The 15482-nt window shown below is 45.1% G+C and overlaps 1 protein-coding gene across 4 annotated transcripts; it reads left to right on the top strand.

The window, feature by feature from the left end:
• Positions 1-2837: 2837 nt before the first annotated feature.
• Positions 2838-10142, top strand: LOC133364777 (enkurin-like). Of its 4 annotated transcripts, XM_061585580.1 has the most exons (7): positions 2838-2924; positions 3163-3275; positions 4151-4262; positions 4815-4963; positions 6871-7097; positions 8194-8340; positions 9745-10142. In XM_061585580.1, exons 3-7 carry the CDS (start codon positions 4186-4188, stop codon positions 9916-9918), a joined length of 774 nt encoding a protein of 257 aa, XP_061441564.1. In that variant the 5' UTR covers positions 2838-2924; positions 3163-3275; positions 4151-4185; the 3' UTR covers positions 9919-10142. The 4 variants fall into 4 exon arrangements, with proteins under 4 accessions (XP_061441564.1, XP_061441560.1, XP_061441563.1 ...); XM_061585576.1 differs by having other exon boundaries at positions 2847-3275; XM_061585579.1 differs by having other exon boundaries at positions 2847-3210.
• The last annotated feature ends 5340 nt before the right edge of the window (positions 10143-15482 follow it).

The following is a 15482-nucleotide window of genomic DNA, read 5'->3' on the forward strand; positions in this document are numbered from 1 at the left end:
TCTGCAAGGGAAAGTCCTGTCTCAGTAACCTATTAGAATTCTTTGAGAGTGTCAACAAGCATATAGATAGAGGTGATCCAGTGGACATAGTGTACTTAGACTTTCAAAAAGCGTTTGACAAGGTACCTCACCAAAGGCTTCTGAGGAAGCTTAGCAGTCATGGAATAAGAGGAGAGGTCCTCTTGTGGATAAGAAATTGGTTAAGAAGCAGAAAGCAGAGCGTAGGAATCAACGGACAGTTCTCCCAATGGAGGGCTGTAGAAAGTGGAGTCCCTCAAGGATCGGTATTGGGACCTGTACTTTTCAACTTGTTCATTAATGACCTAGAATTAGGAGTGAGCAGTGAAGTGGCCAAGTTTGCTGACGACACTAAATTGTTCAGGGTTGTTAAAACAAAAAGGGATTGCAAAGAGCTCCAAAAAGACCTCTCCAAACTGAGTGAATGGGTGGAAAAATGGCAAATGCAATTCAACATAAACAAGTGTAAAATTATGCATATTGGAGCAAAAAATCTTAATTTCACATATACGCTCATGGGGTCTGAACTGGCGGTGACCGACCAGGAGAGAGACCTCGGGGTTATAGTGGACAGCACGATGAAAATGTCGACCCAGTGTGCGGCAGCTGTGAAAAAGGCAAATTCCATGCTAGTGATAATTAGGAAAGGTATTGAAAATAAAACAGCCGATATCATAATGCCATTGTATAAATCTATGGTGCGGCCGCATTTGGAATACTGTGTACAGTTCTGGTCGCCTCATCTCAAAAAGGATATTCTAGAGTTGGAAAAGGTTCAGAAGAGGGCAACCAGAATGATCAAGGGGATGGAGCGACTCCCTTACGAGGAAAGGTTGCAGCATTTGGGGCTTTTTAGTTTAGAGAAAAGGCGGGTCAGAGGAGACATGATAGAAGTGTATAAAATTATGCATGGCATTGAGAAAGTGGATAGAGAAAAGTTCTTCTCCCTCTTTCATAATACTAGAACTCGTGGACATTCAAAGAAGCTGAATGTTGGAAGATTCAGGACAGACAAAAGGAAGTACTTCTTTACTCAGCGCATAGTTAAACTATGGAATTTGCTCCCACAAGATGCAGTAATGGCCACCAGCTTGAACGGCTTTAAAAGAAGATTAGACAAATTCATGGAGGACAGGGCTATCAATGGCTACTAGCCATGATGGCTGTGCTGTGCCACCCTAGTCAGAGGCAGCATGCTTCTGAAAACCAGTTGCCGGAAGCCTCGGGAGGGGAGAGTGTTCTTGCACTCGGGTCCTGCTTGCGGGCTTCCCCCAGGCACCTGGTTGGCCACCGTGAGAACAGGATGCTGGACTAGATGGGCCACTGGCCTGATCCAGCAGGCTCTTCTTATGTTCTTATGTTCTTATGTAAGGTAGTGGTTGTGAGAGCATTTAAAAAACAGACCTTCTTGGATCTGAAAGATGTTTTCAACTATCAAGCAAACATAAGTCTTCCCTTTGAGTGCATGATGCTTGATTGGTTTGTGGCTCTTCAGATATTCTTGGACAACACTGGACCCTCCAGACCCACAATCAGCCTCAAATCATCTGAGATTAGAAGAGGCTTCCAGGGCAAAAGCTGCTGATTCCAGATAAACAGCAGTTGCTGTTTCATGTGTTTACAAAAGATGTTCTAGCAATCACACAAAAGATGATCGTTCTTGGTGTGTCCAAGAGACCACAACCCAAACATATGCACACTGATAGGGAAAATGGTGGTGGGGATTTGTAGTGAGCCCCTGAACAGTCTCTGGGCCCCAACCCCACACACTCCTGATAACGGCCATCTTGGCCTCATGCTCTGTGAGAGGACCCCCTCTGCCAAGATCCCAAAAATCTGCAAAAAAGAAAGTGTAGTTGAAGAGATAACTGGGGCTCTTTGTTGTTGCCCTTGGAAATGCCTCGAAATATAACAGGGCCATCCTGTAAGGGAAAAGAGCCTTTTGAACTTAGGAGGTAATTCTTATTTATTTGACTGCAGAGAAAGTAACTGGCGTGTCTAATGTTGCCCTTGGAAATGCCTCCCAATAGAAATACTACGGGGCCACCCCCAGGATGGGGGGAACATTTTGAACTCATAAACTCTTGAGATAATATTTATTTGACTATGGCCTTTTTCTGATGTTGCCCTTGGAAACGTTCCCCAGGCCCTTCAGGACAGAGAGGCTGCTCCCTAAAGATGGCATGGGGTGGAGATGATTCTGCTATTCTGGTGGGGGGAAAGAGCGGGAAAATCCTCTGCTACAGGAGGACTCACCTGTCTCCGTCCTGAGGAGCTCACCTCTAAAATTCCTCACAGAAGCAACCCTGGGACTGACTAGATTCCTCACCACCAGTCACTACTTTGGTTTCTGAGGGAGGAGAGATCGGACCCAGTCAACCTCTAGGTTAACAAAAGTTGGGGGAAATCTCCTTGTAACTCCCCAGGTTAGTGGGGACACTCTAGCGGCCTAAACAGCCATAGGTTGACATACCAAATGCCCTGTGAATTCTACCCATTCTGCAGTGTTTGCACTACACAAAAGTCAAGAGCACTACTCCTTGACCCTAGTCCTTGAGATTTCAGGCCTGGAAAAATAAAAAGGAAGGAGATATATTGCCAACTGACGTGACTCTTTGCTTTATATGCATAACTCCTGAGGGTTTGGTGAATCTCCCAAATCCCTGATTAGCCCCTTTTTATCAGAGCTTGGAAAAGTTACTTTTTAAAACTAAAACTCCCATCAGCCCCAGCCAGCATGGCCACTGGATGGGGCTGATGGGAGTTGTAGTTCAAAAGAGTAACTTTTCCAAGCTCTGCTTTTTATCCACCTGAAGAACTCAGGGTGAAAAGGGACCTGCCATCAGTCCCCAAGGCAGGAACAAGGAAAAGGAGGCCTACTTGGTGTCAGGGCATCAGACGTCCAGGTGCCAGGTTGGGGGTATGAGGATTCAGAAACGGAGGAGGAGGGGCCCAGTTCGTTAGAGCGGACTGGAGAAGGAGAGGAAATTCCAGAGATAGCGTTGCATAGCAACGGAGACCTTGACGGTCTCACAGAACTGGAGTCTTCCCTCGAAGTTCCCACGCTGCCTCCTGAGCCAGAGAAAAGCGGCGAGAGATTGCAAGACAGTTTGAAATTTGACCCACCTCTCTCCCCCATACCAGAGTCGGAGACTTCAGAAGAGGAGGGGCCCGTGCTTCCCCCGTCACCACGTACGCGAAGACAGTTGAAAAGACAGGAAAGGAAGGGGGGCAGGAGGGTGGTGACCGAGCGTCCGGTAAGGAGGAGCGAAAGGCTTCGCACCCGTTTGCCCCCCTCTTAAGAGACAGGCGGGAAAGCGGTCCCTTGCTCTGTCAACTTTCTTCCACGTCGCAGGACCTGTAACTTTGTGTTGCTTCATGAGAAGGCGCAGTCTATGTTTGGATATTACCTTAATAAAAACTGAATTGCTTTCAACCACAAGCCTGGTTCTTGAGTCCCATCCTGGGCCTGACACTTGGGAATGGCATCTTCCCCTTCAACCCCCGCTTGGCTTCAGTTGCCATGTGGGACTGAATCGATGCTTCACCAAAATGGCCACCCTGCTAGGCAAGGCATTTTCTGAGGAGCTTCTACAGAAGAGCCGACCTGTTGGCAGCCAAAGGGAGGGACCACTCAAGCCTGGAGTTTCCCCTTGGCTAGAACTAGCCTGGGGGCTATGCCCCTCCTGGCAGTCAGACAGAGCTGGTTTCTCCACCGTGCTGAAGGAGAACTGGCCTCTACACACACCTGGAAGAGGCTCCTCCCTTCGGAATCCCAACTGCCACCTGCAGCCTCCGGTTGGGGGGAAATCAGACCCGTCCGACTCTGGATTCACTCCCTGCCAACGGTTAGTGAGGAGGGGAGGAGCCCTTTTGAAGTCCTGGTATGAATGAGAGGTCACACACAGATATAGCCCCCATGACACAAGACACATTGAGGTGGTGCAGTGGGTGAGGAAGGATAGGGGGCTTTGCCCACACTACCCCAGGCTTTCTCTCTTCTACATGAGGCAGGTGGGTCTGCCTATAATTAACTGGGCTCCCCACTATCCCCACCCCAATCCATCCTCTCATTTATTTTCTTTTCCAACTTGGAGCACCTCAACAAACGTCTCATGCAATTTATATTCAGCTCTCTCCAGGACTCTTATCTGAAGAAGCCTGAAGATGACCGCACTCTACGTGGAAGAGAATGTTTACAATCTGATTCCCAAAGAAGTGAAAGAGCCCATCAAGCAACCCAGGTAAGCAAACTTCACCTGGGGAATAGTTCTGGCCAAGCAGGAACCGTTCTTACCTCTCACGTAAAGCGCCACCGGGCCACATCCAAACCATACATTTAAAGCAATGCTATACCACTTTAACAGTCATGGCTTCCCCCAAAGGATCCTGGGAATTGTAGTTTGTGAAGGGTGCTTAGAGTTTTTAGGAGACCCCCGTTCCCCTCACAGAGCTGCTATTTCCAGAATGGTTTAACAGTCAATCCCCAGAGAACTATGGGAATGGTAGCTCTATGAGGGTGAATAGAGCTCTCCTAACAACTCTTAGCACCCTTCATAAAGGACAAGAGACGGCCTCTCCTCATTCCATGTATGAACCTGACTGGACTGGCAGCTGAATCTCAAGGCCACTGCACCTGAGACAGCAGGCTACTTTATGGGGCCCAGGCCTGGAGCATACACAGCTCTGGGGCGCTTAAGAGGAACTGCAAGGGCAGCTGCCACTGGTATTAAATTGTTCCTGAGTTATATATTTTTGAGATTTAATTATTGCTTCCATTCCTTCATGAATGAAAGGTATATATCAACATTCAAACCATCTGTGATACGTGAAATTCGAGAGAGGAAGACAGCACCTTGCAAAACGATGGGAATCCCCAAGCTTCAAGTCCCTACTCCGAGAGAGTTTCTTCAGAAGCATTCAAAGGAACCCAAGCTGCCAAAGCGTATGTTTTAGCATAAATATAGGGTTAGGGTTTATTTATTTATTTATTGCATTTGTATACCGCCCCATAGCTGAAGCTCTCTGAATGGTTTACAACAATTAAAAACATTAAAACCAAATATACAAATTGAAAAACACATTTTTAAAAAACAATTTAAAAACAGGTTTAGGTTTATTGAATCACTTCCCACAAGAAGATTACATATTCTGTGCCATAGCTTTCCCCAATCCTCTTGTAAGGCCACATCCTCCATGTGGAAAGATGTCATGGCCACAACAGAGTGCGACCAACGTGCATGTTCTGCTTCCGCATCTGATCTGGAAGAACACAGTAGACACTGGGCCAGGTCAGCCCCAAGAGATGTGCTGCTTCCTTCAGGGTGGCATTTCTGTCTTTTCTGAAGTGAGTCCAATGTGACTGTTTCAGCATGTTTTGGAGATACTCAACACCTTCCACAGTGTTGTTGGGGAGAGGGGGTCAGTCCCTCCAATTTTGGTAAGTGTAGCCAACTTGTTGTCCAGCAAGACTAACCCCAAATATGCAAAATCAAGACAAGGTAAGTGTGTAGTGGAGTGCAGACTAAGACTGAGCTGTGTGCTAGATGGGACCCAATGCAGAACTTGTGGGTTTCCCATAAGCATGTGGCTGGCCACTGTAACAACAGGATGCTAGATTAGATGGGCGTTCGGTCCCATCCAGCAGCCAGGCTCTTCTTATGCTCTTACCTTAATGAGCAGGCAGTTACATATCGGAGAAGCTGGTTCTTAGATATGCTGGTCCCAATATGTAGAGGACCTTAAATGTAATAAATACATAAATAACACTTTGGGTTGGGCCCAGAACTATAGAAACATTATATTATATTTTATATAACAACTCACCTTTCTATCAAATGATTCCCATGGGGGCTTATGATAGATTATAACAGCTTTTTCCAACCAACTGCCCTCCAGATGTTTTGGCTGCAACTCCCATCAGCATAGCCTTGGGGGGCACCAGGCTGGGGAAAGCTGGGTGGCAACCATGCATAAAATAAACCACCAGCCCTTCCCCTTTGGTGACAGAGCCCAGAACGTTCTTCTTCTTCTTCTCCTCCTCACTTCTGCTGTCCCACTAGAGAAAACTCTAGATGTATACTCAGCTGGCTATTCTCTAAGAGCCAAATTAGATGATACGGTAATTGCACGAATGCTGCAGGGAAACCTGAGCACAGCAGGTGGGGAGAGGGATAGCAGCTGTTGTAATGTCTCCAGTTAGAATGGCTGTAACTTTTGCAACTTTCAGAAAGGCCATCTTGGTTGGCACCATGGCAGGGAAATAGTGAAAACTCCCCTTCTCACCCCCATGGCCTGGAGACTGCTCAGTCTTCCCTACAGCTGCTATAAGGCGGGGAGGGCATGCTATTATCACGCAATTAATGTCACATCTTGTTTGGGACTAATATCTCCAGTGATGCTGCTTCTCATGGTAGCCAAAGCCAGAATGTCCTTTCTGGCAGGGAAAGGGGAACCAGCCTCCCTGGAGCAGCCTCTTGTCTGGCTGATGGATGGGGCCATGGTGGCCTTTCCTTGCCGTGGTGCTCTTCCTGGGAGTGAGCGAGAGGGTGCACCTTCCTGTGGCCCTTGTTCCCCAACTGGCATGAGAGAGCTCAGTTCTGCAGGGCAAACTATCACGATGGGCAAGACCATTCGGCAGTCTGGCCTTCAGGACCAGAGGACTGGCGAACACTCTGAGGAACTGAGGAAAGCAAGAGGGACATGAAGATGGAGGAGGAGTGAAGGACTCTGTCAGGGCACTTTCAGAGCAAAAGGTCCTCCTCACAAGTTTTGCTTCACTTGGTACCTTCCAACATGTCAGGCACACAATAAAAATTGTTGCAAATTCTGTGGCTTTTTAAAACAACACAGGGAAAAGAATGCAAGGCATGAAAAAGCCACTAGAGCTGACAGTGCCAGAAAGGAACGACCACCCCATCATGGGCATCCACAGTGAGAAGAATTACATTGTTTCAAACATCGCTGAGGCCATCATGGCCGTGGCCAAGAAGCCTCTCCGGGCTTGTGTTGATGTGCGGAAGGGAGACAAGTTTCTTGTTGACAACTCGGGACTTGTCAAAAGATACCTCCACAAAAAGGTAACGTTCTCTAGACACCGTTAGAAATGTCAGCACTTTGGTAAAAATAATATTTGAAATGCAGTGGTAAAGTTCTAGGAAACTTATGTAGAGGTGTTAACCAATTAAGGACATGTTTGCACTATAAACGTAAAACAGTATCACCACTGTAAAGAGTCATGGATTCCCCCAAAGAATGCTGGGATCTGTAGTTTGTTAAGATTGCCGAGAGCTGTTAGTAGTTTCCTTTTCCCCTCACAGAGTTACAGTTGTCAGAGTTCCCTGGAAAGAGGGAATTATTGTCAAACCACTCTGGAAATTGTAGCTCTGTGAGAGGATTAGGGAACTCCTATCAACAATCAGCACCCTTAACAAACTACGGTTCCCAGGATTTTGGGAGGAAGCCAAGATTGATACTGCTTTACATTTGTAGTGCAGAAGGGGCCTAAATTATTATTATTTATTATTTATTTCATTTCTAGACCGCCCATAGCTAATAGCTCTCTGGGCGGTGTACAAAACGAGATTAAAATACAATATAGAATAAAATCAATAACAGAAGGAACACATCAAACTAAAACATTAAACATAAAACATTAAACATTAAAATGCCTGGGAGTACAGCCAGGTCTTAACCTGGCGCCTAAAGGAAAGAACCGTAGGCGCCAGGCGTATTTCCTCCGGTAAGCTGTTCCACAATTCGGGGGCCACCACAGAAAAGGCCCTAGATCTTATGGTTTTATGTGATTCACAATTTGCCTATTACCTGATTAATTGGTCAAGTCATTGATTAATATGCATATTTCAATAATGACAAAACTAAAATATTTATGATCTTTTTTCTGTACATTTTGAAAAAGCAAAGGCCTGAGTTAGATTCTCCGTAAGTGCCTCTTGTGTGATTTTTATCATTTAGTATTAATATTCAAGTGTACTTCTCTTTAAATATTAAATAAATGAGCAGTCAGTTGATAACATTTATTAACAATAAGGTTGATTTCTTGGCATATTTAGTTGCATTATATGTTGTCTGGGAGAAAGAGATTTGGGGCTGTTCAGGCTTCAGGTGTTTTCTGTGATGCATCATTTGGGACATTCCAATGTGCTTTCCTTATAGGATTTTGGTGTTACACCAAAATACATTAAAAAGCAGACCAAGGAAGCAAAGAAGGCCCAAGAAGAGACTGATGCTTGCCTCCAGGCGACCCTCAGCCAAAAAGGCCTGACACGGCTCTCCAGGGAGGAGAGGGAGCATATTCTGGAGGTATGTCTGTTGACTCAGATCAAACGGTGTCAGGATAAAAGAATACATTGCAATTTCCTAGAGGCAGAAAAAACAGGAGGATGATTATACAAGCAATTACAATCAGGGTGGGCAGTTTTTCCTTATTAGTATAATAATAAACAATAATGAAATGGAAATGGGCTGCCTTCAGGTGGATCCCGACTTATGGCGACCCTATGAATGGGGTTTTCATGGGAAGCGGTATTCAGAGGGGGTTTCCCATGGCCTCGCTCTGGGGCTAGTCCTCCCCAGCTGGCTAGGGCCTGCTCAGCTGGCCACAGCTGCACAAGCCAGCCCCTTCCTTGTCCGCGACTGCCAGCTGGGGGGCAACTGGGCTCCTTGGGACTGTGCAGTTTGCCCACGGCTGCACAGGTGGCAGGGCACGTGACCCCTGAGCCACTCCCTGTGGGGTGATCTTTAGCTGGCCCTTCACACCCAGGAGACATGAGCAGGGACTGGAACTCACAGACTCTGGACTCCCAGCCAGGCTCTCCTCCCCACTGTGCTATACCAGCTGTAAACAATAATAAATAACCCTTATTCAATTATCTTGAATAGGATAGGCCTGAACCAGGTGACTAGTTTGGGTTCAAGAATTCAGAGCATTATGCAAAGTTGTTGCTCCATTGTTAACCACAATTATTTCTATACCGCCCTCTCGCAAAACATCAGGGCAGTGTACAGCAACATATATTTTTTTTAAAAAAAATACAAAACAAAATGACTGGCTACTCAAAAACATTTTAAACAGTTGCATAGGCCTGTTGGCACAAAAAACAATCTTCAAGACATGCCTGAAAGTCAAGAGCATGGATGTCTCCTGAATCTCTGTCAGAAAAGTGCTCACACCATGGAACCAGCAACACTAAATGCCTAACTTATAGTTGAGGCCAGCTGGGTCTGTGTAAGACGGCAGACAACTAATTTAGGTTCATTCATTTCAATGGGGCTACTCTGAATAGGGCTTAGTTGAATACAACCCCTCATGTGTAAGCATTCCATGAAAGCTTACGCACAATAAAATTGTGCATTTTTATAATACCATAGGATTCTTCTTCCTTTCTTTTTTTCATACGACTAACACAGCTGCCTCTTTGGAATGCAAATTTATGGGTATCTCCCTCTTTGTCTCTTAATTTGGTGGGACTTTTATAGAACACCCCCATGTAGTAGTTTCAAAAAAGGTTGGCTTTGTTTTCTTCCATATTTTAACACAATAGAATGTTCCACCCTTATCAAAATGCATCTCCCCCATTTAAAACTACCTCTGTAGGTTTTATCAATTTTACCTGCATTGCTGGGGCCAAAGACACCTATTTGCATCACATTGCTGCATATTTCATAAGAATCAATAAAATTTTGCTTTTCATATAATTCACACAGGGTCTCAAGCAAAACTGGGAGGAGATCAATCAGGAATTCCAAAACCTTTCAGTTGTACTAGATTCACTTCCGAGGAAACTTCGCAAAGAAAAAATGGAGACACAAATGAAAGCGCTGGAACATGACATCACTGTACTTGAGAAACACAAAGTTGTGTATATTGCAAAAGAATAGGGGTGCCAAGAGAAGTGCTGGGCAAGATCCAGGCATCATTAAGCACTTTCAAGGCCCATCACTGATATCCCTGCGAGACTTAAGCAACTACTCAAATCTCTCTAACTGAAATCAGTGAAGGTCTGTAGGTGCTGAACTGCGGGTGGAATGCGCCCATTTTTTAACAAGTTGTTTTTGACAAGTTAGTTCAGTAGTGGTTTTTAAAGAATGTGTAAGTTTTGAATGTTACGGTTTTGATGAAGATACAAAATGAAATCTGTTTTTATTTGAAATAAATCTCCACATTAGTTGCATTAGCCACCTCTGTACTGACCTGTATTTACAATGTACACGCACTGCTCTTGCATACTATGTAGTCTAAAGTGGTGCACAATCAATATGAATGCCACAGCACACCATAAAGAATCAAAATTAAAAACCCCAAAGCCCAGCCATAACCACCACTACCCCCAAATGAACCGAATCAGATGTACCAGCTTTTCTGTTTGATACCCACAGATGAAAAGGGTTCTGGTGACTTTATTACACATAAGATGCTGGACTGCATATTTTTTTATGTGGACTTGTGAGCAGAACGCCTGATCCACTGCCTTCCCATGCCACGCACATGCTGCAATGTCCTCTTGCTAACATCCCCACCGCGGGTTCTTGGGGATCAGGAGATCACATGACCTGGCTGCCTCTCGCCTTCCAAAATGGAAACCATAGAGGATTTCTTGCAGAGTTCTCAACCAGGTACCGCTAGCAAGGTTTTGCTTTTAAGAACATAAGAACATAAGAAGAGCCTGCTGGATCAGGCCAGTGGCCCATCTAGTCCAGCATCCTGTTCTCACAGTGGCCAACCAGGTGCCTGGGGGAAGCCCGCAAGCAGGACCCGAGTGCAAGAACACTCTCCCCTCCTGAGGCTTCCAGCAAATGGTTTTCAGAAGCATGCTGCCTCTGACTAGGGTGGCAGAGCACAGCCATCACGGCTAGTAGCCATTGATAGCCCTGTCCTCCATGAATTTGTCTAATCTTCTTTTAAAGCCATCCAAGCTGGTGGCCATTACTGCATCTTGTGGGAGCAAATTCCATAGTTTAACTATGCGCTGAGTAAAGAAGTACTTCCTTTTGTCTGTCCTGAATCTTCCAACATTCAGCTTCTTTGAATGTCCACGAGTTCTAGTATTATGAGAGAGGGAGAAGAACTTTTCTCTATCCACTTTCTCAATGCCATGCATAATTTTATACACTTCTATCATGTCTCCTCTGACCCGCCTTTTCTCTAAACTAAAAAGCCCCAAATGCTGCAACCTTTCCTCGTAAGGGAGTCGCTCCATCCCCTTGATCATTCTGGTTGCCCTCTTCTGAACCTTTTCCAACTCTAGAATATCCTTTTTGAGATGAGGCGACCAGAACTGTACACAGTATTCCAAATGCGGCTGCACCATAGATTTATACAACGGCATTATGATATCGACTGTTTTATTTTCAATACCTTTCCTAATTATCGCTAGCATGGAATTTGCCTTTTTCACAGCTGCCACACACTGGGTCGACATTTTCATCGTGCTGTCCACTACAACCCCGAGGTCTCTCTCCTGGTCGGTCACCGCCAGTTCAGACCCCATGAGCGTATATGTGAAATTAAGAGTTTTTGCTCCAATATGCATAATTTTACACTTGTTTATATTGAATTGCATTTGCCATTTTTCTGCCCATTCACTCAGTTTGGAGAGGTCTTTTTGGAGCTCTTCGCAATCCCTTTTTGTTTTAACAACCCTGAACAATTTAGTGTTGTCAGCAAACTTGGCCACTTCACTGCTCACTCCTAATTCTAGGTCATTAATGAACAAGTTGAAAAGTACAGGTCCCAATACCGATCCTTGAGGGACTCCACTTTCTACAGCCCTCCATTGGGAGAACTGTCCATTTATTCCTACTCTCTGCTTTCTGCTTCTTAACCAATTCCTTATCCACAAGAGGACCTCTCCTCTTATTCCATGACTGCTAAGCTTCCTCAGAAGCCTTTGGTGAGGTACCTTGTCAAACGCTTTTTGAAAGTCTAAGTACACTATGTCCACTGGATCACCTCTATCTATATGCTTGTTGACACTCTCAAAGAATTCTAATAGGTTACTGAGACAGGACTTTCCCTTGCAGAAGCCATGCTGGCTCTGCTTCAGCAAGGCTTGTTCTTCTATGTGCTTAGTTAATCTAGCTTTAATAATACTTTCTACCAGTTTTCCAGGGACAGAAGTTAAGCTAACTGGCCTGTAATTTCCGGGATCCCCTCTGGATCCCTTTTTGAAGATTGGCATTACATTTGCCACTTTCCAGTCCTCAGGCACGGAGGAGGACCTAAGGGACAAGTTACATATTTTAGTTAGCAGATCAGCAATTTCACATTTGAGTTCTTTGAGAACTCTCGGGTGGATGCCATCCGGGCCCGGTGATTTGTCAGTTTTTATATTGTCCATTAAGCTTAGAACTTCCTCTCTCGTTACCACTATTTGTCTCAGTTCCTCAGAATCCCTTCCTGCAAATGTTAGTTCAGGTTCAGGGATCTGCCCTATATCTTCCACTGTGAAGACAGATGCAAAGAATTCATTTAGCTTCTCTGCAATCTCCTTATCGTTCTTTAGTACACCTTTGACTCCCTTATCATCCAAGGGTCCAATTGTCTCCCTAGATGGTCTCCTGCTTTGAATGTATTTATAGAATTTTTTGTTGTTGGTTTTTATGTTCTTAGCAATGTGCTCCTCAAATTCTTTTTTAGCATCCCTTATTGTCTTCTTGCATTTCTTTTGCCAGAGTTTGTGTTCTTTTTTATTTTCTTCATTCGGACAAGACTTCCACTTTCTGAAGGAAGACTTTTTGCCTCTAAGAGCTTCCTTGACTTTGCTCGTTAACCATGCTGGCATCTTCTTGGCCCTGGCGGTACCTTTTCTGATCTGCGGTATGCACTCCAGTTGAGCTTCTAATAGAGTGTTTTTAAACAACTTCCAAGCATTTTCGAGTGATGTGACCCTCTGGACTTTGTTTTTCAGCTTTCTTTTGACCAATCCCCTCATTTTTGTGAAGTTTCCTCTTTTGAAGTCAAATGTGACCGTGTTGGATTTTCTTGGCAATTGGCCAGTTACATGTATGTTTAATTTAATAGCACTGTGGTCACTGCTCCCAATCGGTTCAACAACACTTACATCTCGCACCAGGTCCCGGTCCCCACTGAGGATTAAGTCCAGGGTTGCCATCCCTCTGGTCGGTTCCATGACCAACTGGTCTAGGGAATAGTCATTTAGAATATCTAGAAACTTTGCTTCTTTGTCATGACTGGAACACATATGCAGCCAGTCTATGTCTGGGTAGTTGAAGTCACCCATTACTACCACCTTTCCTAATTTGGATGCTTCCTCAATTTCATATCTCATCTCCAGGTCTCCCTGAGCATTTTGATCAGGGGGACGATAGATCGTTCCCAGTATTAAGTCCCTTCTGGGGCACGGTATCACCACCCACAACGATTCTGTGGAGGAGTCTGCCTCTTTTGGGGTTTCGAGCTTGCTGGATTCAATGCCTTCTTTCACGTATAGAGCGACTCCGCCACCAATACGTCCTTCCCTGTTCTTCCGATATAGTTTATATCCAGGGATAACCAGGGATAACTGGTTTTCTCCATTCCACCAGGTCTCGGTTATGCTCACTATATCAATGCTCTCCTCTAAGACCAAGCACTCCAGTTCTCCCACCTTGGTTCGGAGGCTCCTAGCATTAGCGTACAGGCACTTGTAAGCAGTGTCTCTCTTCAAGGGTCTTTGGCACTTCTGGTTTTGTTCTTAAGGAAGAGTGTGAAGCTAAGTCCTATCTAGCAGAGAATTGTTTGTGAAGATCCCTGCGGCCAGCAGCTGCTAAGCTGTCCGTTGGAAATTGGCCGGTGCTCCCCAAGGGGACTATGGGGAATCTTTGGCCTAGCCCTGATATAACCAGAAAATACCATACCATTCCCCTTTGATGGTCTGGGGGCACATAGGTGAATTGCTTTGGACATGGATCCCTTGCAATGGGGGGGGAGGACTAGGACTGAAGGGAGGGAAGCCCTTCTCTATCTAGGGACGAAAGAAAAGAGGAAGACAAGGTGGATAGTTGTAGGTGACGTGTTTGTGCACTTCAATTTGCAGGTGTGGTTAGAGGGGGAGTAAAAGCTCATGGGAATCACTGGAATGGATGGAAGGATTTATGGGGCAGAGGGTGTGTAAGGAAGTGCAAAGAGATGGTTCTAGAAAGGGGGCACAACTATTTTGGAGGAAGGGTATGTTGTAGGTTGAGCACTAGGGATGGAAGAGATATTTGATTCAGTTCATACTGAAAGCCAAATCTATCATAAGAACATAAGAGTCCTGCTGGCTCAGGCCAGAGGCCCATCAAGTCCAGCATCCTGTTCTCACAGTTGCCAACCAGATGCCCCAACAGGAAACCCACAAGCAGGACCCAAGTGCAAGAGCAGTGCACTCTCCCCTCCTGCAGTTTCCGGCAACTGGTATTCAGAAGCATCCTGCCTCTGACTAGGGAGGCAGAGCGTAGCCATCATGGCCAGTAGCCATTAACAGCTTATCCTCCATGAATCTATCTAATCATCTAGTTTAACTATGCATTGTGTGAAGTACTTTCTTCTGTCTGTCCTGAATCAAATTTGCACTTTCAGAAACAATATGAGAACCGAAACTCAGCCATCCTTCAAAATTCACAGGCATACTAATTTTGCAAGGCAGTTCACTAACCAATGTATTTTAAAATGCGTAATTAGAGGAAAGTCTGCATAAAAATGAATATATTAGTGAACATAACATCAAAAATGCATTATATTAGGAGAAATTGCTTGCAGAAATGTGTACATTAGTCAGAAACGATATACAAAAATGTGCTTATTGGGACAAAAATTGCATTAAAATGCTGAAGAAATTTTCAGAAATTGTTGCAGAAATGTGGAGAACTGAAGGCTGGGAAAATGAGAAATTGAGAACCAAAAGTGACATATCCTATTAAGCACCCGAGAGGGGGAAACTGGCTGAGGAGGGGTTTTGCTTGTTGGCAAGAGAACTGTAGAATAGGAGGGGAAGAAGTCCTTTGCCTGGGGCAGGCTGCAAGAATGTGTCTAGAGATGAGAGGCAGGTCATATCCACACGATACACTGAAAACACTCTTATACCACTTCAACAATCATTGAGAATCCTGGGAGTGGTTTGTTGTTATGGGTGCTGGAAACTATAGCTCTGTTAGGTCAGCACCCTTAACAAACTACAGTTCCCAGGATTTGGGGAGGGGAGGAGAGCCATCACTGCTAAAGTAGTAAAAGAGTGCTTTACATGTATGGTATCGATGTGACCACACTCTGATTGGGGGGGGGGGGGGTGAACATGGCTTTTTTCCAATTCAGCACGTTAATCCCATTGGGAGTGTTTTGCTTCCTCTGAATTCAAGTAATGGATCAGGAGGAACCCATTGCTCACTCTTTGTTTGCAGAAGGTCTCTGGTTTCATCTATGGCAGCCTTTCCCAACTTTTGGGTCCCCAGATGCTGCTGGACTA

The sequence above is a fragment of the Rhineura floridana genome, chromosome 10, assembly GCF_030035675.1.
Source record: "Rhineura floridana isolate rRhiFlo1 chromosome 10, rRhiFlo1.hap2, whole genome shotgun sequence".
NCBI lineage: Eukaryota > Metazoa > Chordata > Lepidosauria > Squamata > Rhineuridae > Rhineura > Rhineura floridana.

Excerpts from the sequence above, each read along its gene's own strand:
- LOC133364777 (XM_061585580.1), top strand. The coding sequence starts at position 4,186 with ATGACCGCACTCTACGTGGAAGAGAATGTTTACAATCTGATTCCCAAA. Across the intron at positions 4,263-4,814 it reads GAGCCCATCAAGCAACCCAG|GTATATATCAACATTCAAAC; the intron begins GTAAGCAAACTT and ends CATGAATGAAAG. Across the intron at positions 7,098-8,193 it reads AAAGATACCTCCACAAAAAG|GATTTTGGTGTTACACCAAA; the intron begins GTAACGTTCTCT and ends CTTTCCTTATAG.